This window comes from Lampris incognitus, chromosome 2 (assembly GCF_029633865.1).
Source record: "Lampris incognitus isolate fLamInc1 chromosome 2, fLamInc1.hap2, whole genome shotgun sequence".
Taxonomy (NCBI): domain Eukaryota; kingdom Metazoa; phylum Chordata; class Actinopteri; order Lampriformes; family Lampridae; genus Lampris; species Lampris incognitus.
The window spans coordinates 42,212,934-42,237,056 of NC_079212.1; the positions used below are offsets into that span (position 1 = coordinate 42,212,934).

At 44.9% G+C, this 24,123-nt stretch overlaps 1 protein-coding gene across 1 annotated transcript in view; it reads right to left on the minus strand.

The window, feature by feature from the left end:
- nphp4 (nephronophthisis 4) overlaps nucleotides 1-24,123 on the minus strand; it is a 309,249-nt gene that overhangs the window by 134,108 nt on the left and 151,018 nt on the right. The window contains exon 14 of the mRNA XM_056302210.1: nucleotides 19,102-19,133. Within this exon, the coding sequence (XP_056158185.1) occupies nucleotides 19,102-19,133 (32 nt within the window). The remainder of the gene's footprint in view (nucleotides 1-19,101; nucleotides 19,134-24,123) is intronic.

Below are 24,123 nucleotides of genomic sequence, written 5' to 3' on the forward strand. Positions count from 1 at the left end.
GGAGGATTTTTTGGGGGGGGATAGAATATGGAGTATTCATAACTGTACATTTCCAAGAAGACAGAAGGAAAGAGATGGAGAGACAGAGACGGAGAGACGGCATTAGAGAATTTTGTGGAAATCTTGGCACGGCATCAGTTGAGGAACGGTGGCCAGTGACGTGGCATGGCTTCACATATTTTTCTGTGTTTGTTTCATGTCCGTGTGCAGACTCTTGGATGGCCTTCAGACGGCTATCTGCATTTTGAACAGCAGGGTTTGCTCTGCCAGGCCGCGGTACTAATGACCACTGCTTTACAAGACAACCCCCCCCCCGCTCCCCGGGGAGGGCGGCTATAAGAAGGCACGCAGTGTTAACGGGGAAAATAAATGATCAAACTTTATCAAACTCATTTATTTATCTCCGGACTTGTGTTGTTGCAAAGATAATTGCCCCCTGTCACGACAAAATAAAATTGACCCCAACCCAAATGATGGCACGAGCACACATGAATGCTGAAATTCTCAATCTTCTCTTTGAATGTTTAAGGTTCGTAAAAATCAGGTTTATGGGCGTCCGGATGGCATAGCGGTACCATTTCGTTGCCAACCAACACGGGGGTCACCTGTTCGAATCTCCGTGTGTCGCCTCCAGCTTGGTCGGGCGTCCCTACAGACACAATCGGCCGTGTCTGCGGGTGGGGAGCCGAATGTGGGTATGTGTCCTGGTTGCTGCACTAGCGCCTCCCCTGGTCGGTCGGGGCGCCTGTTGGGGGGGGGGGGGCTGGGGGGAATGGTGCGATCCGCCCACGCGCTGCGCGCCCCTGGTGAAACTCCTCACTGTCAGGTGAGAAGAAGCGGCTGGTAACTCCACATGTATGGGAGGAGGCATGTGGTAGTCTGCAGCCCTCCCCAGATCAGCAGAGGGGGTGGAGCAGCGACCGGGATGGCTTGGAAGAGTGGGGTAATTGGCCGGATACAATTGGGGAGAAAAAGGGAGGGGGATTTAAGTTTCATATATCAGGTTTTGGATACAATATTACAAATGTGCAGTCTCTTATGGGGTATTCTGCTGCACAGCGAGGTGTAGATTTACTCCTCATCAACAAACAGGGGGCACCGAGCAACAGAAAATCTGCACCACCAAGGCTGATATCGATGACTCCACTTTAAGAAAAAGCACCATTTGCTTTGGGAAATAAGGGCTCCTATTTCAAATGTATAAGCAGCAATCTACATAGTGACAACCGTCAGCCAGTTCCTCTGCAAGAGTCTACAGACACACAGACGGGCTCCACTCCACACTATGGGAGAGTGAGCTTTCTGCTCCGTCACCCTCCCATCTGTGGAACTCTCTCCAGACCATATGAGAACACCACAGAAAGACAGAGTTTTAACACATGGGCTGTAAAAAAAAACATTTTAGAGATGCCTTCTAATCGCCGGTTCGAATCCCCGTGTTACCTCCGGCTTGGTCGGGCGTCCCTACAGACACAATTGGCCGTGTCTGCGGGTGGGAAGCCAGATGTGGGTATGTGTCCGGACCACTGCACTAGCGCCTCCTCTGGCCGGTCGGGGCGCCTGTTCGGGGGGGGGGGGGCTGGGGGGAATAACGTGATCCTCCCATGCTCTATGTCCCCCCTGGGGAAACTCCTCACTGTCAGGTGAGAAGAAGCGGCTGGCGACTCCACATGTACGGAGGAGACATGTGGTAGTCTGCAGCCGTCCCCGGATCGGCAGAGGGGGTGGAGCAGCAACCGGGACGGCTCGGAAGAGTGGGGTAATTGGCCGGATACAATTGGATGAGAAAATGGTGGCGGGGGGGGGGGGGTTCAAAAGAAGATGCCTTCTTCTGTGAACGGCCCTCAACTGTGTGAAAGGTCTCTGCCTTTCTCTGTAACGTTCTGTTAGTCACGGTTTTCTTTGTTGCTTGTCACTTTTGCTACTTTTCTGAATCATTTCCTGGAGCATTTGAGACTTTCTGATAAAGCAGTGTGTTATAAATAACATGCATTGTTAGAATGGTGATTAATTATGATGAGAATACGAATGATGTTGATGAACATTATTATTATCAGCAAAGGTTAATTAGGCGTAAGTGAGTTCTGACGCAACGTTCAAGAGAAACGAGGAGAGCAAATAAAGAGTAAGCACTCTTTTTTTAGCCCGTCTCCACCCATTCACATTCAGAAAAAGTCAAGTCAAGCTTATTTATATAGCACATTTACAAAAAAAGAACAGTTGAACCAAAGTTCTGCACAAGCTTAAAATACAATATAAAATAAGTGGCACATATGAATATAAAACGATATGTAAAGAAGACACAATAAAATATAAAATGTAAACAATAAAATATAAGACTAAAAATATATTTGCACAATAAAATCACGGTGTCAAGCTCAACTTGAATTGAATGCCAGCGAGAAGAGGTAGGTAGAGAAAAAGGATTTAAAGGGGTGTAGATGTGGAGAACAGTAATGGTGGTGTCCATGTATAGAGGCTATAAAGAGGTATAGATGTAGAGGACAATGATGGTGGTGTCCATGTATAAAGGAAATAAAAGGGGTGTACATGTAGAGGACAGTGATGGTGGTGTCCATGTATAAAGGAAATAAAAGGGCTGTACATGTAGAGGACAGTGATGGTGGTGTCCATGTATAAAGGATATAAAGAGGTATAGATATAGAGGACAGTGATGGAGGTTTTCATGTATAAAGGATATAAAGGGGTATAGATGCAGAGGTCAGTGATGATGGTGTCCATGTATAAAGGCTATAAAGGGGTGTAGATGTAGAGGACAGTGATGGTGGTGTCCATGTATAAAGGATATAAAGGGGTATAGATGTAGAAGACAGTGATAATGGTTTCCATGTATAGAGGATATAAAGTGGTGTAGATGTAGAGGACAGTGATAATGGTTTCCATGTATAGCGGAAAAAAAGGGGTGTAGATGTAGAGGACCATGATGACGGTGTGGGTTAAGACTGAAGGTAACAGTAAAACATCTCATCCAAGGTTCTCACAAGCCCACCCAGAGAGTTTAACTGGCTAATGCTGGCATGCTGTGTTTCAACTTGCCTCATATTCTATTGCTGTAATACAATAGACTAGACTCTACTTGTATTTACTGCCTATGTCACACAGGGCTCCTGTAATGGCCCCATATGACATAGGCAAGTCAGAGGGAGATGATTTTTTTTTCTTTTTTCCCCCCTCTTTTTTCTCCCCAATTGTACCTGGCCAATTATACCTCACTCTTTGGAGCCGTTCCGGTTGCTGCTCCACCGCCTCTGCTGATCCGGGGAGGGCTGCAGACAACCACGTCTCCTCCGATACACGTGGAGTCGCCAGCCACTTCTTTTCACCTGACAGTGAGGAGTTTCACCAGGGGGACGTAGCGTGTGGGAGGATCACGCTATTCTCCCCAGTTCCCCCTCCAGAGGAGGCGCTAGTGCAGCGACCAGAACGCATACCCACATCTGGCTTCCCAACTGCAGAAATGGACAATGTTGTCTGTAGGGACGCCCGATCAAGCCGGAGGTAACACGGGGATTCGAACCGGCGATCCCCGTGTTGGTAGGCAACAGAATAGACCGTCACACCACCCGGACACCCTGGAAGATGATGTCAATGTGTGTTTTCTCCCAAATGGAAGACAAGGCACAGATTTTCTCCCACAAAGCAGCCACGTGACAGGTCTTTTTTGCTGAATTAATCATGAAGGCAATCAATCTTACCATCCTAGGCCAACTTGTTTTCAACTCAAAAAATGTAAAAAAAAAAAAAAAAGAAAACGGGGAGGGGGGGGGGTTGGTTTACTACCTCTTTAAATCCCAGCCACACTTGCTGAAGTGTAATTCTGGATAGTGTTACAACATAATGAGCACATACATCTTTAAACACCATCCTATGTTTAGGTCAAAGTGTTTAAATGAGGTCCTGTAGAGTAAATTCATAGAGTAGGAGGACTGGCAGTCATGGAGGTCCAGCACTACAAGAGCCATCCTCTGCTGACAAGCCCAATCAAATGGGAACAGCAGCGGCCGCTGACTTTATATGGGGTACAGTTCTGATGCTTAAGCAAATCTGATCTCATCCCTTCACCACTCCGGATGTGTGAGACTGAGTGTGCGTGTCTGTGAGCGTGCACATCTGTCAGACCGTGTCCCTGGCCTCTTGCTGGGAGAGAGAGAGAGCAGCATACATCACGAGTCCCAGCCTGCAGTGACAGAATCACTCAGGCTAAAGGGATATCGCTCACAGCCCACACAGCTTAGCCCGGTCCAGAAAAACATGTATATGCACCTCCACAGAATACCTGCATGGATGCAAACGTTTGCCTTCGCAGAATACAGAGACAGATATAGATGCACACACACACACACACACATTTATGACCATGTGCATACAAAAACACATGCACCCAATTGCTCCAGACTCAATTTTACCCAGCCTTCATGCGATCTTAAAAAACCATTGCTGATGTATATTTTGATAAAGACAACTTAAGTTATGCATAAATGCTTTATAAAAGGATGACATTACGTACTTGTAACCACATGTGTAAAATGTATTCCATTCACAACCAAAAAAATCCCTTTTTTCTTTCGGTGGCAGTGTCTTTTCTGACACTGTAAATCACTAATAATCATATGTCTCTTATATGATCCATAAAGACCATGCAAAGGGACTATACCCTGGTATAATATTATCCATAAAGACCATGAAAGGGGACTATACCCTGGTATAATATTATCCATAAAGACCATGAAAGGGGACTATAACCTGGTCGTAGGTGCTGCAAGAGTATCTTTGAATATTGTCAGCCAGTCAAGGTAAGCTGCTGGATTCAATTTGCATCCTTTGTCTATATCAGTTTCAGCAAAAGGACACACAAGAGACTTACATTTCAGTAATTTAAAGACCAACTACCAAAGCATGCTGTGACTTACAGGATAGACAAGACCAGTGAGAATGATTGGTGAAGAATGATAAGCAAAGATATCGATGCAAAATCATAAATGTGGAAAAACTCATTTCATCTTGCCTTCGTTTGTCTACAATGACTCTTCTGACATCAGTCTATTGTTTACTGTTACACTTATAGCTCATCAGCTGTATAGTTACAAACATGACGGGAATACAAGGCTGACTCGCATGACTAATACAGCACATTAGCCACTACATTACTGAGACCTTTCTTATGCTTAATGTTCATGTTGTACCCCTGACAGATTACCACCCAGCACATGAGCCATTAGTTGTGTTTGTAAATACGGCCTACAGACAAAAGACAGTTGCGGTCAGTGTATGTTGTTATGAGCAGTCAAGAGAAACCAACATAAGCCTCGAAATGCTGGAGAGCCCACGGCATCACTGAGGTCTCCTTGCAGAACATAATGTAAGATAATCATTCAGTAACACACAGGATCCGATGTTAAATCCCTTATGTTGATGTTTTGCGGGCTACACATAAAACCTGATTCGACAAACCAAGACGGAAAAATTCAGCCAACTTCACACCCTTGACCCTGCGTTCAAAGAATGAACCATCAGTTGGCGCCGTCATAAATGCACCTGATTCCGAGTGGTTTAGCTAACTACCAAACTGTAACAACCAATGAGATAACAGGCAATGTGAGTATTTCACTGGGATTATCCAGTGGGCACTACCATCCCAGATGTTTTCCAAGGCACCTCCAGAGGGCTCAAAACTAAGTTCTGGCATCCCAGAACCCCCTTTCTTACCAAATCTGACACCCTCTGCCTATCACTAACCTGCAAGAACAAGGTCTAAGAGCTACAGCCCAGTTGAGCTGATCTCATCTCATGCATGGAGTAGCCCTTTCTGTTGTGTCAGACATCATCGGGACTGATGTCAAAGTGACCTCATATACCTGAGGAAAAACAACATCATTGATCCAGCTACAAATCCTCTAACACCTATTTCAGCTGATCTAATGTCAGCTAGCTAACCACAGCCCCTTGGCCTCACCTATCATACCTGCAAACATTAACCTCTTCCTCCCAAAAACGTCACCCAATACGTCGACACACTGGACTGTTCATTCAATTAAGTCCACTACTCACTTCTGAATACAGAATCATATCTGGCCTCTGAAGTTGATGTTGGAAAGCAGTTGCAGGTTCCACAGATAATCATGTCTGCTACATTTTATCTACTCCATCCAGTCTCTGTCATCTCAAAGTAGTGGACACAATTACTATCTGTGAAACCTGCAGTTGTATTCCAACATCAACTAAAACTCTCCAGCCCTTCACCTACCCCCAGCTAAAAAGATTATGATTACGTGCCTTTACCGCCACATTCTGACCCTGCAGCACAAAGCAGACTACTTAGTTTTCCATACTAATAGGAGCCAAATTAACCTCCGTACACACTTGCTATCCATCACACCTGCCACACACTAAAGAACTTGGTTTTCACACCAAGAGTAGCAAACCATTCTGACCCTTTCTCAACACACAGCCTTGCTCCCGATCGCTTAAGGAGGAGCTGGACCATCTAGCTAGATAAAGCACTGCACTGTTATGCTGAGCAGCTGAAAACCAGAATACCAGTGGAGTCATCTCCCAGAGGGACAGCACAGTGTGTGCACCACAAGCATCAGCTTCAAGCTTGAATGGCTCATTGACGTTGGGAACAGCCGTTACTTGAGAACTGCAGAGGGGGCTTTTCACAGACTGGAACAACTGTTTATAAAGTCCCACACTGATAGAGTTTGGCATTGAGAACCAGTTCCGACTTGGAACCAGTTCCAAATTTCCAAGAGGTATTCATAAGAAACGTGAATTTCGAAGCCATTCATAAAATCCTTAAAGGAGTTTGGGGCATCCAGGTAGCATAGCGGCCTATTTAGTTGCCTACCAACTCAGGGCTCAATGGTTAAAATCCCCGTGTTACCTCCGACTTGGTCGGGCGTCCCTACAGACACAATTGACAACTCGGTTGGCTCCCTGTTAAATACTGTATTGACTTCAAGATCCTACTTCTCACCTTTAAGGCCCTTAATACCTTAGCTCCTTCATATCTTTCTGAACTCCTTCATATCAACATGCCCTCCCACACTCTCAGATCCTCTTCTGCTCTCCAACTCACTACACCATTGTCCCGCTTGACTACCATGGGGTCCAGAGCCTTCAGTCATTCTGCCCCCCCCCCTCGCCTATGGAATTCTCCCAACATTCACAACATTGACTTTCAACCTTCACACCCCATCTCAAAACATACCTTTTCAAACTGGCTTATTCAGTCTGATCCACAATTCATTGAGTTTTATGCCAATGGTGATTTTATACTTATCTGTTGTGTTAACTTTTTATCGTCTACTCTGCTTTGTTTTGATTTTATGCTGGCTGATACAGTGTTGCTTGTTTTTTACTGTGTTCTGTAAGGTGTCCTCGAGTGCTCTGAAAGGTGCCCACAAATAAATGGTATTATCATTATTACTGTTATTTTTAATAACTGTCTGTGGATGGGAAACCAGATGTTGGGATGTGTCCTGGTCACTGCTCTAGCACCTCCTCTGGTCAGTCTGGGCGCCTGTTTTTTTTTTTTTGGGGGGGGGGGGATAGCTTGATCCTCCCACGTGCTACGTCCCCCTGGTGAAACTCCTCACTGTCAGGTGAAAAGAAGCGGCTAGTGACTCCACATGTATCGGAGGAGGCATGTGGTAGTCTGCAGCCCTCCCTTGATCAGCAGAGGGGGCGGAGCAGCGACCGGGACGGCTCGGAGGAGTGGGGTAATTAGCCGGACACAATTAGGGAGAAAAGGGGGGGGGGCAAAAAAAACAAAAAAGGAGTTTCTCAGAGTGCATTTATATTATCACGGGTCTGTTTATGTAGTGGCGGACATTGTCAGTGTCAGTAATCTGAGCAGTAAGTGAACAACTTCATCAACTCATTACAAATGATGAATGAAGAGAAATAAATGAAGAGACGCACAATAATGCCAGGTCACTGGATTCAAACGCAAAATGAGGGAAGGGTATTTTTTTCTGTAAAACGTGTGAGGTTAATAGGAAGTGTCGCCATGTCATATTTTAATATTTTTGCATGCTTATGGCTCATAATCTTATGACGAAGACTATCAAGAGAAGTCCCCACCTCTCTCAAGTCGAGGCTTTGCTATTCTTCATTTGCGATTAAAGCTTAAAATTAAGTCGCTTACTTGTTTACTGCTTCGGAGCACTGACAGTGACCGTAACTGATTAAAAAGCGGATTGCTCAGTTTTCCAAAAGTTATCCACCTCAATGTACACGGACCTCACTTGTTCATAGCCGTTTTGTGTTTCAAGTCTCCCTTATTGTATTGTTCAAGCAACAACCCATTCACAGTGTGAACTTTTGTGGGTAAAAAAAAAAAAATCCGTGTGCTTCGACCGTGTCCTCCATACTTCGATTTGGACCTGACCCCAACAATCAGATAAGGGTTTATGGGATATTATACTTATTCCTGTATCGGTTAATGCTCAGCTTATTTGTCTGCATGCAGACATACTCAATGAATGTCTGACCTTTGACAAGTTGTGTCTGAAACGGGTTACTTTCCTTCTCAGTAGCTGAATCTCGTTCGTCAATATCTTGGTCTATCCCACATTACGTAACTATTCATGTTGACAATGTCTTACTGTAGCAACCTAAACCTGCCAAGAACAAAGGTGGTTACTGTGTTTGAAACATGCTTTATTTTCATCGAAAGGTCCAACGTGTTCTCTAAACTACAAGCCTAAACACAGGTCACTGCACAAACAGGGATCACGATTGGTAACTGAGATAAGACACCAGAATCAGTCATCCACTACAGAACCAACTGGGTGATCAACAATAACAGGAAGGGGGAGGGGACACGTTTCCTCCAGTCAAATCGCTGAATAGAAAGCAGCATATTACTCCTCCACAGCAGTGGCTCTCAAACTTTTTACATCGTGTACCACCTCGGAAAATGTTTGGCTTTCGAAGTACCACCTTTATGACCGACGTTAAAACATAGTAGCGTCGACCTACCCCATTCAGCTACGAACAGTTCACACAGGAGGCAACCCTTTTCCTAATAAGAATATTATTTAATGTTGACTGCTGTCAGACACAGCCATGTTGTACAAAGGGGCAGCACTAGAACTGGCACTCAAACGCTTCCACACAACTCTCATACAACGCAAGGGGTAGCGCCCCCCCCCCACACACACACACACACTGTGTCCTGCACATCAAAACCATTGGTGGAGAGTCCCTGTAGTCCCAAATTCAGTTCGTTTAAATGAGAGAAAATGACCGGCAAGTCTGCCAGTTGACTGAGCCACACAGTATCTTCGAAAACATCTGATAGGGGGAGCTTTTGTGCGATCTGAAAAGCCTCGAAAGCACCTTCCCTCTTGATAGCTACCTTAATTTCGCATGAAGTGTGAGTCGGACATGCTCGCTGCCCAACTCATTGCAGATCACACAGAACAGGAGAGAATGCATTAGTCGGGCCTTAAGGAAGGTCGCAGTTTTCACAGCTGAGTCCAGCACAGACTTCATTTCTTCAGGCATCTTTCTTCACTGCCAGGGCCTTGGGATGGATGCTGCAGTAAGTCCATTGCTCCTCGGGTGCCAACTCGCAATTTCAAGCTGCAACTTCACTGTGGCGACCTGTCATAGCCCTGGCACAGTCGGTGCAGACTCCAACCCACTTTTTCCCCAATCGAGACCATTCTCTTGGAAAAACGCAATCAGGATATGTGCTCAGATGTAGTTCTGGTCTGCGGTGACTGACAGATCAGAAGGTCCTCCTGAGCTGCACCATCGCATTCATATCTGATGTAAACAAGCAAACTGGCCAAATCTGCAGCATCAGTAGTCTCATCTAGCTGGATGGAATAATAGCAACAATTTTTAATGTGCTCAGTCAGTGTGTTTGTGACGTCATCAGCGATGGCTCCCTGTGACACAGTGTTGTTTGAACATGGCACCAAGTTTACCTGTTTAGCAGCCTTCTCCCCACACATGATGAGTGTTATCTTTTTGGCTAATGGTAGACACAGTTGTTCACCGATTCTATGTGGCTTATGCGGAGGCTGGCATGATACAAAGCTTCCTGTACTTTGGCTATGGGAGCAACACAGGATTGAACCATGGACGTGGACGCTTCAGTTCGTCATGAAAAAAAAATCAACTGGTTTGTTTTTCAGCACTGCATATTGGGTTGTAAGACGCCGTGAGATGTGATGGTTTCATAGACTCGTTGCTAAGAACATCACTACATACAACACACTGTGGCCTGGGCTCTTGCTCCGTTCCGCTCCAGCTGAATCCAAATTTGATGCAACTCGAGTCATATTTCCTTACCGTTTTGTGCCGTTTGCAGGTGCTGTGGACACTTCACTGGCGCTGCTGAAGCAGCCACTAGCACTTCAGTTAAGTCAAGTCAATTTTATTTGTATAGCTTAATATCACAAATTACAAATTTGTCTCAAGGGGCTTTACAGTAACACAACATTAAGGTATTTTTATTCATAGTAGTATTCTGAGTATTGTGTTTTGTTTTTTGGAGGGGGGTTCCCCCCCCTTTTTCTTCCCAATTGTATCCAGCCAATTACCCCACTCTTTCGAGCCATCCCGATCTCTGCTCCAACCCCTCTGCTGATCCGGGGAGGGCTGCAGACTACCACATGCCTCCTCCGATACATGTAGAGTCACCAGCCGCTTCTTTTCACCAGGAGGACGTAGCATGTGGGAGGATCACGCTATTCCCCCCAGTTGCCCCCCCCCCCGAACAGGCACCTCAACCGACCAGAGAAGGCGCTAGTGCAGCGACCAGGACACATAACCACATCCAGCTTCCCACCCGTAGACACTGCCAATTTTGTCTATAGGGACGCCCAACCTAGCCGGAGGTAACACGGGGATTCGAACCAGCAATCCCCATGTTGGTAGGCAATGGAACAAACTAGCACGCCACCCAGACACCCTGTAATATATGTTTTTAAATTAATATTATTTCATTTTTAAAAAATATTTCGGAGATTCCGCCGCATACCACTAGAAGGAGCATATGCACCACCAGTGGTATGCGTACCATAGTTTGAGGACCATGGCTCTACAGTAGAAGGGCCCTTAACCAAGCCAAACTGTAGGTATACAGTATGCAATTGAGCATCAAGATGAGCCACACTACATCCGCTAAACATACTGTAGCATACTTACCAAGAATGGCTTTAACCGAAAGGCACAATATTACCTCTAACAACAATGTACAGTAAAATAAACCCGTCTCCCTCCCAATGTGAATTGGGACTCCAAAGAGAAGCATGGCCTTTAGTCTCATGACGAGGCTCATCATTCTTCTTTACCATTTGTACCGCTGTGCTTGCTGATCAGCAAGCACAGCGGTTTTCTCAGACATACACAATCTCTGCTTACTGAACAAGAGGTTTCTGAGTCAGGAATTCAGTTTTTAAGCTCGTCCAAAAGGCTCAACTGTCTGAGTGCCTCTTGAGTATTAACCTATTGAGAAGTAAGCCTACACAACCGTTGCAACAAGATCTTTCTCTCTTGCAAATTTCAGTTAAAGGTTTGCTTCTCTTGCTTCTGAAAACCTAGAGTGCCGGATTTAGGCTTCAGGGACTCACTCATAGGCACACAGAGTGGCAGCTTTGACACCCTCATAATCAGAACTGATCTAGACTTAATGAGGAAGGTGCCCCCTGGGCTGTACAAGAGAGAACATACTACAACAACAAATTCCAAGTTCCCTAAGGCCATTTTAAACCACTGGCCACAAACTCATGATGATGAAAGATTTTTCCACATCCCTCTCAGGGAAAAGAACAATTAAGGTAGCAGTTTTGCGAACATCAACCTAGTAAGTGTGGATGAAAGAGGAACATTCTACCACACTGGATTCTTGGTCAGACAACAAAGGAAACCAAGCTAAATTCCTTGGGTTGTACATTCTGCTCAGTCATACCTGGATTCTAATTGTCTTTTTAACATTTTTACCATCAATTTTATAATGGCCTGAGATATACAAAAGCTGCTTTAGTGCAACTATGAAACTACTCCACAGTGAAAGACTTAACGAACCTCTCCAACTCCAACTATATTACAAACACAGCTTTGAAGTTTATTTACCCAAGGGCAAGGAAAATATCAGAAGTACAACAAAAAACACCACTTCAACACACAAGAAAAACCAGTGACAACAAAGCAAGGCACTTGTTTGGCACATAAACATTTAATGTGTCAAATCAATGCAACACACAAGTGGGTTAAACACTACCACCAAGAACTCGGGTATTACAAACAAAGCATGGGCAGCCCAACACTAAGCTAATAAAGCCGTCAGGCACACTTATAAACCCTCAATGGCTACAGACACAACACCTGACCTGTCATGATTCCACCCCCATGAGCCCCTGTGTGAGTATGTGTTCTATTTATTTTTCAAGCCTCCTTTTAGTATGAATGCTGTGTACCTTGTGTGTTTTGGTTCTCTCTCTCTGTCTCTCTCTCTAGTTCATTGTTTTCAATGGAAGGAGTTGCACACCTGCATGCAATATCATCAGTGGACTCCTGCTGAGGGCAAACCTGTGGAGGATCCTCATCAGTAGTTCATATAAGTGGAGGGCTGGCAGCATGTTGCTGCCAGAATGTTGTAGCTCATTACCTAGTTTTATACACCGATGAGCCAAAAGATTAAAACCAGCTGCCTGATATAGTGTAGGTCCCCTTGGTGCTGCCAAAATAGCTCTGACCATCAAGGCGTGGACTCTACAAGACCTCTGAAGGTGTCCCCTGGTATCTGTCACCAAGATGTTAGCAGCAGATCCTTTATACGTCCCATAAGTTGCGAGGTGGGGCCCTCCATGGATCGGACTTTTTCCAGCACATACCACAGATGCTCAATCGGATTGAGATCTGGGAAATTTGGAGGCCAAGGCAACGCCATAAACTCTGTCATGTTCCTCAAACCATTCCTGAACAATTTTTGCAGTATGGCAGGGCACAATATCCTGCTGACTTCTCCTGGGTCGCCACCTTGCCGTGGTGGAGAAGCTTGCGTGTACTAATAAAGGGTCCTCCACCAGCCCTTCACCATCTGGCTCCCCCATACCTCACCGACCTTTTCTCCCCCTACCAACCCTCTCGGTCCCTCAGATCCACCTCAACCTCCCTTCTCTCCACCCCCAGGTCCAACCTCCATGGCTTTGGTGACCAAGCCTTCTCCAGGGCAGCTCCCAGGCTCTGGAATTCACTCCCCCAAATCATTAGAGACTCAGAATCCCTCCCACTTTTCCAATCCCGTCTCAAGACACACCTCTTCTCCATTTCCTTCTCATACCCCCCCTCCTCGCCTCTAAGCCACCCCTAATCTGAGGAAAGTTAAGGACCGAGCACTGGACCTGCTATCCCCTCCTCTTGGAACTCCCTCCCCAAGCACATCAGAGACTGCTGCAATCTGCCCACATTCAAGTCATTAATCAGGACTCACCTCTTCAGACTTGCTTTCATGTGTAATTAATGTTGTGTTGCATGTTTTTGGTGTGTTGTTTTTAAGTTTATTCTAATTTATGTAAAGCGTCTTTGAGTATGATGAAAAGCACTATATAAGTAAAATGCATCATTATTATTATTACTGATACCAAGAGCTGTGTACTAATGATCTCAAGAGCTATGCCATCCGGAGCTTGGCTCCTGGTAGGGTCACCCAAGGCAGATAGGTCAAGGGGGAGGTTCCAGATGAAGCACGATCCAACAAAGACTTCAATGGTGGAACTGGCAGAACATGTCTCCAGGTCACAACAGCAGTGAAGGCGGATGAAGGCTGCAACAGACTGTGGTCCCCAATCGTCTAGGTTCTCTGTGCCATTGGATTCTGGCCACCCCCTGCCAAGGACGCATGTGATGGCTGCAGGGGATTCTGGCCACCCCCTGCCAAGGACGCATGTGATGGTTGCAGGCCTATCAGTCACTCCATGTAAAAAGCTGTCATGTGCAGGCATCCTCCCATTATGCAGCTCCAGGATCAGCTTCTGCACTCACCTGAAGACCCAGAAGGACCCAAAAGAAGGACAGTCATACTAGACTCTGAGTGACTGCCGATGATGATGATATCCTGCTCAAAGAAGCCACCGCCATCAGGGAATACCATTGCCATGAAGGGGTGTACTTGGTCTGCAACAATGTTTCGGTAAATAGTGCGTGTCAAGGTAACGTCCACATGAATGCCAGGACCCAAGCTTTCCAAGTACAACATTGCCCAGAGCATCATACTGCCTCCACCGGCTTGCCTTCCTCCCATAGTGCATCCTGGTGCCATGTCTTCTCCAGGTAAACAACGCACACTCACCCAGCCATCCATATGATGTAAATGAAAACGTGATTCATCAGACCAGGCTACCTTCTTCCATTGCTCCATGATCCAGTTCTGACACTCGTGTCCATTGTAGGCGCTTTTGGTGGTGGACAGGGATCATCATGGGCACTGACCAGTCTGTGGCTACGCAGCCCCATATGCACCTGCAATGTGCTGTCTGTTCCGACACCTGGCTATCATAGCCAGCATTAGCCTTTTTCTGCAATTTGAGCTACAGTAGCGTTTCTGTGGGATCGGACCAGACTGGCTAGCCTTCACTCCCCAAGTACATCAATGAGCCTTGGGCACTCATGACCCTGTCACCACTTCACCAGTTGTCCTTCCTTGGACCCCTTTTGTTAAGTAGTGACCACAGCATACTGGGAACACCCCACAACACCTACCGTTTTGGAGATGCTCTGACTCAGTTGTCCAACCATCACAATTTGGCCCTTGTTAAAGTCACTCAGATCCTTACACTTGCCCATTTTTCCTGCTTCCAACACATCATCTTCAAGAACTGACTGTTCACTTGCTGCTTAGCATATCCCACCCCATGACAGGTGCCATTGTACCAAGATAATCAATGTTATTCACTTACCTGTAAATGGTTTTAATGTTTTGGCTGGTCGGTACGTATACCTTGTCATGACCCTATCAAAGCACACAATGGCTAACCCAAAATGTATAGTAATGACTTATCCACAACAGCACAGCATCATGCCTACCTGTGTAGATACTAATTGCAGCAACTCAGAACCCACCACTGGAAACAAGAACAGCATTTGTATTCAAAACGTCTTCAGTGTATGAATATACATAAAAAAGAGTCTGTGCAGTTGACCAATTTATTTTTAAGTACCAGCTCAACAAAGAATTACCTGGTCTAAATCAACCAATGCACCATATGCTGACAACAAAAATTCAATGCCCTTACTAATCTTGTTATACTTCCTGACAAATGCGATGTGTGTCAATAAACTCAGAAAATTGTTGCATGCTTAAAAAAAAAAAGATTGGCACATCTACCTTAACTAGAGCATACATCTAAAAAAAAAGAAAACAAAAATGAAATGCAAGCTTACTCAAAATACCTTCAGTGGATTTCCACTGCATGCATTAAGCCACACCTGGGATCACTGCACAAAAATAACAGTGTGGTGTTGGACTCTCCAACATCTGCCGACTAATTGGGCAAGCTTCAAAAGCAAACTAAGTCATATGACACTCTGCATAACAATAGTTAGCCTCAAAAATAACAGGGGAGAAAATAATAGTGCACTCAAATCCACTTAAGTTGATCTTGCCGGGGAGGGAAAAAAAATTTGTCAACCTGACAGGGCCTTGTTGAAAGGTTCAGATGTTTGGTAATCACGGACAGGGGTGAAGTGGTGGGTGGGAGCACAGGGGAGCAGTGCTCGCTCATTTTTCAATTACCTTGAAATGTGATTTTGGTTTCTGTGACACGGGAAAATAAATTTTCAAATTTGAACAAGAAAAATAAGGAAAATTGCTCAGCTGAGATAAACGCAAACCAGGCTGCCTCAGGCTGAGGAGGACCCAGATCCAATTTGGCAGTAGCTACAACCTGATTGGAAAAAAATAAAACTAAAAAGAAACTCAGTTTTCAAACGTGTTTTTTTTTCTTTCTTGAAGTTATTTTATCATGGCTAGTTCTAAATGTAATGTTCACTTAATTCTAAAATATACTTCCATCCATCTATTATCCAAACTACTTATCCTGCTCTCAGGGTCACGGGATGCTGGAGCCTATCCCAGCAGTTACTGGGCGGCAGGCGGGGAGACACCCTGGACAGGCCACCAGGCCATCACAGGGCAGACACACACACACCTAGGGACAATTTTACGTTAGCTAAGGACACCTAAAAATTGTTTTTATAATGCTAATTTTGGCCATGGAGCTAAAGTTGTTTTAAGTATTTACACATTCTGACGGACTTAACTAATAAACATTAAAAAAATATATTGTAACAATTTACAACAACGTTAATGTATAAACAAAGCAAAAATACATATTCCTCCATGCATCAGTTAAATCAAATCGAGTATGAACATCTTCACGAGTACTTGGGGAATCTGATCTCCTTGAAGGCCACCTGTCAAGTTGATTATCTACAAGGCTCAGCGTTTTCTGTTTTCACCGATTTTCACCGAAAAATACCCAGATTTTTGAACCGACTTTCACCCGGATTTTATGTTTCCACGGATCCAAAATTTGTTCCTGTTCATGTGAGGTTATGCAACAGTGTCCTCATGTGGCGAAATTCGGCATGCTGGATGGCTTTGAAAAATAAAAACCGAAAACGCCGAGCCTTAATTATCTAGCACAGTATTGAAGTGTCCTCTGAAAATGACGTAAGAGTTTGGAAATGTATATAACCAGCGAAGAAGACGTTTTTCTTATCTGTCAATATAAGCATTATTTTGTTTGCGAGTTAAAACCATAAACATTAGCTATAATGTAATTAAAGTTTGCAATTTCAAGTATAAGGAATATATAGTGGCCTTCTTTGTCGCAGTCAGAAATTAAAACTCTCCATTAAAACAGTTTTGTGAAATGCAAACACCAGCCGAGCGTTCTGACCCATGAGACGGCCATGAATCACATCCCCACACTGATCTCCAGATATTACTCTCACTCAACTGAACAAGATACTAAAATGTATCTGAAGTGAGAAAATATTGTAGACTGCATCAAGACTACACTTGAATGGATGATGGTAGGATGAACGAATGTTCTGACAGTGAAGTATTAGTGATAGAATATTGATTAATCGGAACAGCTTTACCCTATAAAGTGCAGCAGTGAGGGGCATCCGGGTGGCATGGTGGGCTATTCCCTTGCCTGCCAACACGGGGATCACTGGTTCGAATCCTCTGGCTTGGTCGGGCATCCCTACAGACACAATTGGCCGTGTCTAGGGGTGGGAAGCCAGATGTGGGTATGGTTGAAGGTGGGGATACCTGCAGTCAGTTGAGACTGAACAGGTCACTTGGATGAGTGATGAAATGTTTCTCCCACAAAACGTTGTGTCCAGATGAACTGATTCAACTTTCTGGGATTTCCTTACCTGGATTATTGAGCATGCATCAAGACATTTACATCTCACCACCCACCCACAGTGCTTCTATTCTCTATAGGTGAGAGTTATGTGTTCTGCTGGCTTCCTATTATGTGACATAACATGAAGCCAGCTGATGGGAGCCGCACATAAAATCAGCTCTGCACCTCTCATCAGTGGATGACAGCCACTTGTCTTTCCCCTCTGTCATTAGCGCTTTAAACTGGAAATAGTGGGGGCATCCGGGTAGCGTAGCGGTCTATTCCGTTACCTACCAACATGGGGATGGCCGGTTTAAATCCCCGTTACCTCCGGCTTGGTCAGATGTCCCTACAGACACAATTGGCCGTGTCTGCAGGTGGGAGGCCGGATGTGGGTATGTGTCCTGGTCGCTGCACTAGCACCTCCTCTGGTCGGTTGGGGCACCTGTTCCGGGGGGAAGGGGGATCTGGGGGGAATAGCGCGATCCTCCCATGTGCTACATCCCCCTGGTGAAACTCCTCACTGTCAGGTGAAAAGAAGCGGCTGGCGACTCCACATGTATCGGAGGAGGCATGTGGTAGTCTGCAGCCCTCCCCGGATTGGCAGAGGGGGTGGAGCAGTGACCGGGATGGCTCGGAAAAGTGGGGTAACTTGCTGAGTACAATTGGGGAGAGAAAGGGGGAAAATTCAAAAAAAAAATAATAAAAAATTTGGAATAGTGATAGGAAGAATTGTGTAAATAAATAAGATAGACAAATACAGGCTTGACCTTTTTTTCCTCTTCATTGCTACCCGCCCGAACGTTGCCAGTTTTGTAACCCAACATACTGTTGGAATGATTTTTCCGGCACAGTCGGTGATTCCCTGTTCACACATAATGCTTCTGTCTGTAGGATTTACAGACAGCGTTTGTTCACACATGACATGACGGTGTCTTCCATCGTGTTCCCTGCTCATGTAAGATGTCTTTTATATCGTCAATACGGCATTTGATTTTCCATGTAACTGTACCACACAGCCGACCTCTGATTTCATCCTCTGCGCAGACTGAACGAAGCGGTTTCTAGGTAGGTACATCTCCTGGTTTTCAAATAAATCTCTCGCTTCCGACAAATACCTGCCATGATTGACTGTAAACTTTGAGTCGATCTGTGCCTCACTAAAACAAGATAAACAGCAGTGAAATACAGCTTTGGTCTTACGATCTTGCTAAGAGGGTTCTCCGCTTCGGATTGGTATGAAGTGTACAAGTTCTTTCCGGAATGTAAAAAAAAACCTGGAGTTGCAGGAGTATTCCAGTTAGAGTTTGACTTAAGCAGGTTCAACTGTAAATCTAGGGAATGGGGAATAACATTTTGGACAAGCCCCGTTTATGTTATTTGATGGCTCTACAGCCACAACACAAACTCGGGCAAACAAACAAAAATAAGTTACCTGTGACAATGACAACAACAACAAAAACAAAACAGCTGTACGGAGGAGGAGAAAAGGGGTGAATTCCTCTCGTTGGGGGTCTTATATAAGCTAGGTCCCCTGGGAAGTTTGCAAAGGGGCTTGTGTGCTTTGTGGTCATTCATTCACACACACACACACACACACACACACACACACACTCACACACACCAGTAGTATTTTGCCACAGCTTTAATGACTATAATAAAGCGCAGGTTGCAGAATAGAAATTAAGAAAAGTCCTACCGGTGGGCCTTGAGGTGATCCTGGAGGAGAAGCTTGAGCGGGGTTTTTTGGACCTGAGGAGAAATGGATGAATGCAAAAAGAAAAGGCTTAATAAATCCAACACTGGTTAGTTTATCGCATTTATTTCCTTCCTGCTGCTTTTACTTCAGACCCGGTCCTGCCAGTCGGGTTATAATGTTGTCATGTCTTCTTGCCGCCGGTCCATGTACCTGCAAGCCCTGTTCATTTGCCTGCTTCGGCACACAGTGGACTTTTAGCAGGTGTCAGGGAAAGGGAGGCTGGCAATTAAATACTTTGTTTCACCGCATCTCTTGTTTAATGACCTGCTAAGACCTTGAGGTCCAGCAGCATGGACCACATGATAGCAGACTACATGGTTTAACTTTTAAGTAACGATGAGTAAAATGCGTCCTGTTCAACACAGAATGCGAGACAACTGAGGTTTGCACAGTCATGCTGATTCTGGAGGCTAATGCGACGCCGTTATGTGAGTTAGGAGGTAGCCGCAGTGATATTACAATGAAAGGGCTTTCTATCATTTGTTCGCCCCTCTTTCTCTCGCTTGCTGTGTTGGCCTTGACTGGCCATTTGGAAATTGCTTCGGTTGCCTGGGGGTGGCTTACTGTAGCACCCATCTGCTCAATCTACAACGCACATAAACTGGACATGGTGCAAGACTGGGAAGCTCGGTGTAACAAATGTGCCTTGGCATCTCCTCTAGCAACTATTTTGTTGTAATATTTGTAATTTTTTTTCTAAGTTATACTTTACTGTCCATATGGGTCAATGAAAATGTGTACGATATTGCTGCATACGTTGCCCAGACTGGGACTTGCACAGTGTCATCCACAGTGCAGTGCCACTGGCACCAGTTTTTGGGTGAAGTGCTTTGTCCAAAGTCACAACTGGCCACATCTGGGATCCTGAAACACATAGCCCTGTGGTTCCCAGCCCAGGTCTCCCTCATCAGTCCTGAGATTACTGCTATGTTACAGCTGCACCAATGCCCCCCCCCCCACACACACACACATCTACTACTACTACTTTCGACTGCTCCCATTAGGAGTCGCCACAGTGGATCATCTGTTTCCATCTCTTCCTGTCCTCTGCATCTTCCTCTGTCACACCAGCCACCTGCATGTCCTCCCTCACCCCATCCATAAACCTCCTCTCTTTGGCCTTCCTCTTTTCCTCTTCCCTGGCAGCTCCATATTCAGCATCCTTCTCCCAATATACCCAGCATCTCTCCTCCACACATGTCCAAGCCATCTCAATCTTGCCTCTCTTGCTTTGTCTCCAAACCGTCCAACCTGAGCTGTCCCTCTAATACACTCGTTCCTAATCCTGTCCTTCTTCATCCTTACTACTAATTTCGGCTGCTCCCATTAGGGGTCGCCACAGCGGATCATCCATTTCCATCTCTTCCAGTCCTCCGCATCTCACTCTATCACACCAGCCCCCTGCATGGCTTCCCTCACCACATCCATAAACCTCCTCTTTGGTCTTCTTCTTTCCCTCTTCCCTGGCAGCTCCATATTCAGCATGTCCTTCTTTGTTACTCCCAGTGAAAATCTTAGCATCTTCAACTCTGCCAACTCCAGCTCCGCCTCCTGTCTTGTCGTCAGTGCCACTGTCTCCAAACCAGACAACATAGCTGGTCTCACAACAGTCTTGTAACCCTTCCCTTTAACTCTGGCTGGTACCCTTCTGTTGCAAATCACTCCTGACACTTGTGTCCCCCACACATAAACAGGCAGAATATGTGTTTCACTTCACTGAGTGGGCCGACATGCAACTGGCTGTTCATCTTTGAAGGTTTAGATGATTCCTGCCAGCTGAGAAAACAGGCAGATGTATGAAAACACAGTGGTTGTATGTACACATCCACAGCACGCTGGGGATTAAGAAGGAATGTAATGACATAACAAATATAATACATTTCCTACCCACTTACTTCTTAGGGTCTTGGGAGCCTATCCCAGCATGCCTCCCCGTGACACCCTGGTCAGGGTTAGTGTGCATTAAGCTGCTCAGAGTAAGAGTTTGATCTCGAGTGCATCGAAGTCCTGAGAATGGCATTGCTGCTTTATGCTAATATAATGTAAGTTGGAGGGGTGAAAAACAAGTCAGCTCACAATATCAACATACTCCAAGGTGACTCTCTCTTCCATTTAAAGACAAAAAGCCTTCTTCACCCATATAGTACAGCTTAAAATACACACCAATGCTTATCAGAACTACACCTTTTTAACTCCATTATGTAGCCCTTTCCATAAAGGAGACATATATATATATATATATATATATATATATATGGAAGAGAAAGTCAAACCTTGGCGTATTTTTTTTAATTATTTTGAGCAGATTTTTTTTTTTTTTTGTATTTTCAGCAGAGTTTCTTACGTATTGTTAAATCTATTCTTAGAGATACCATGCCTTTGGATTTATAAACAGCTGGCAATCGATTTGGGTGCTGAGGCAGCGATTTTGCAACTCTCAATGAGACCTATTAGAAGACCCAATTAGCAGTTATTCCACTGTAAGCTTATTTTTTTATTTATTCAATAAAGCTGATTGAATTATGGTTTCAGGTGTTGCAAAGTCTGCAATTTTGAATATGGCATAAGTAGGTTAATCTCCAAAAATGTGGCAAATACAGTGATGTATGTAAAGTACCATAAATCATGACAGGGTCTTGGTGGTATAGTGGTCTATTCCGTTGCCTACCAATACGGGGGATCGCCAGTTCGAATCCCCGTGTTACCTCCAGCTTGGTCGGATATCCCTACGGACAAAATTGGCCGTGTCTGCGGGTGGGAAGCCAGATGTTGGTATGTATCCTGGTCGCTGCACTAGCGCCTCCTCTGGTCGGTCGGGGCGCCTGTCCGGGGGGCCTGGTGGGAATAGTGTGATCCTCCCACGCTGTATGTCCCCTGGCAAAACTCCTCACTATCAGGTGAAAAGAAGTGGCTGGCGACTTACGCCACATGTACAAACCCCAATTCCAATGAAGTTGGGACGTTGTGTAAAACATAAATAAAAACAGAATACAATGATTTGCAAATCATTTTCGACCTATATTCAATTGAATACACTACAAAGACAAGATATTTAATGTTCAAACTGATAGACTTTGTTTTTTTGCAAATATTCACTCATTTTGAATTTGATGCCTGCAACACGTTCCAAACAAGCTGAGACAGGGGCATGTTTACCACTGTGTTACATCACCTTTCCTTTTAACAACACTCAGTAAGCATTTGGGAACTGAGGACACTAACTGTTGAAACTTTGTAGGTGGAATTCTTTCCCATTCTTGCTTGATGTACGACTTCAGTTGCTCAACAGTCCGGGGTCTCCGTTGCCGTATTTTGCGCTTCATAATGCGCCACACATTTTCAATGGGAGACAGGTCTGGACTGCAGGCAGGCCAGTCCAGTACCTGCACTCTTTTACTACGAAGCCATGCTGTTGTAACACGTGCAGAATGTGGCTTGGCATTGTCTTGCTGAAATAAGCAGGGATGTCCCTGAAAAAGACGTCGCTTGGATGGCAGCATATGTTGCTCCAAAACCTGTATGTACCTTTCAGCATTAATGGTGCCTTCACAGATGTGCAAGTTACCTATGCCATGGGCACTAACACACCCCCATACCGTCACAGATGCTGGCTTTTGAACTTTGCGCTGATAACAATCTGGATGGTCCTTTTCCTCTTTAGCCCGGAGGACACGACGTCCATGATTTCCAAAAACAATTTGAAATGTAGACTCGTCAGACCACAGCACACTTTTCCACTTTGCGTCAGTCCATCTCAGATGAGCTCGGGCCCACAGAAGCCGGCGGCGTTTCTGGGTGGTGTTGATATATGGCTTTCGCTTTGCATGGTAGAGTTTTAACTTGCACTTGTAGATGTAGTGATGAATTGTGTTAAATGACAATGGTTTTCCAAAGTGTTCCTGAGCCCACGTGGTAATAGCCTTTACAGAATGATGCCGGTATTTAATGCAGTGCCGCCTGAGGGGTCGAAGGTCATGGGCATTCAATGTTGGTTTTCAGCGTTGCCGCTTACGTGTAGAGATTTCTCTGGATTCTCTGAATCTTTTGATGATATTATGGACTGTACATGGTGAAATCCCTAAATTCCTTGCAATTGTACGTTGAGAAACGTTCTTAAACTGTTGGACTATTTGCTCACGCAGTTGTTCACAAAGTGGTGAACCTTGCCCCATCCTTGCTTGTGAACGACTGAGCCTTTCGGGGATGCTCCTTTTATACCCAATCATGACACTTACCCATTTCCAATTAACCTGTTCACCTGTGGAATGTTCCAAACAGGTGTTTTTTTTAGCATTCCTCAACTTTCCCAGTCTTTTGTTGCCCCTGTCCCAGCTTTTTTGGAATGTGTTGCAGGCATCAAATTGAAATTGAGTGAATATTTGCAAAAAACAATAAAGTTTATCAGTTTGAACATTAAATATCTTGTCTTTGTAGTGTATTCAATTGAATATAGGTCGAAAAGGATTTGCAAATCATTGTATTCCGTTTTTTTTTCACGTTTTACACAACGTCCCAACTTCATTGGAATTGGGGATTGTATTGGAGAAGACATGTGGTAGTCTGCAGCCCTCCCCGGACTGGCAGAGGGGGGTGGAGCAGTGACCGGGACAGCTCGGAAGAGTGGGGTAAGTGGCCGGATACAATCAGGGAGAAAGGGGGGGGTCCCAAAAAAAGAAAATCATGACAGGTTGTGCAGTTCTAACCTACATAAATGTTATATATAATTAATGTTAATAAATAAATTACATGTGTAATGCAACCCAGACACAAAGCGTTTGGGGGTCTGCCTATATTGCTACTTATTGGCTAATTCAGTGCCTGAGGGAGGATATTTAGTGGTGCCATCAGTGTTTTGTTTTTCTTTTAATGGCGCTTGGATGTGCTACGAATTAAACTGGGATCAGCAGCTAAGAATGACATTTAGTCTTTGCTGACAAAAAAGCCCCATACCCTGCACACAAG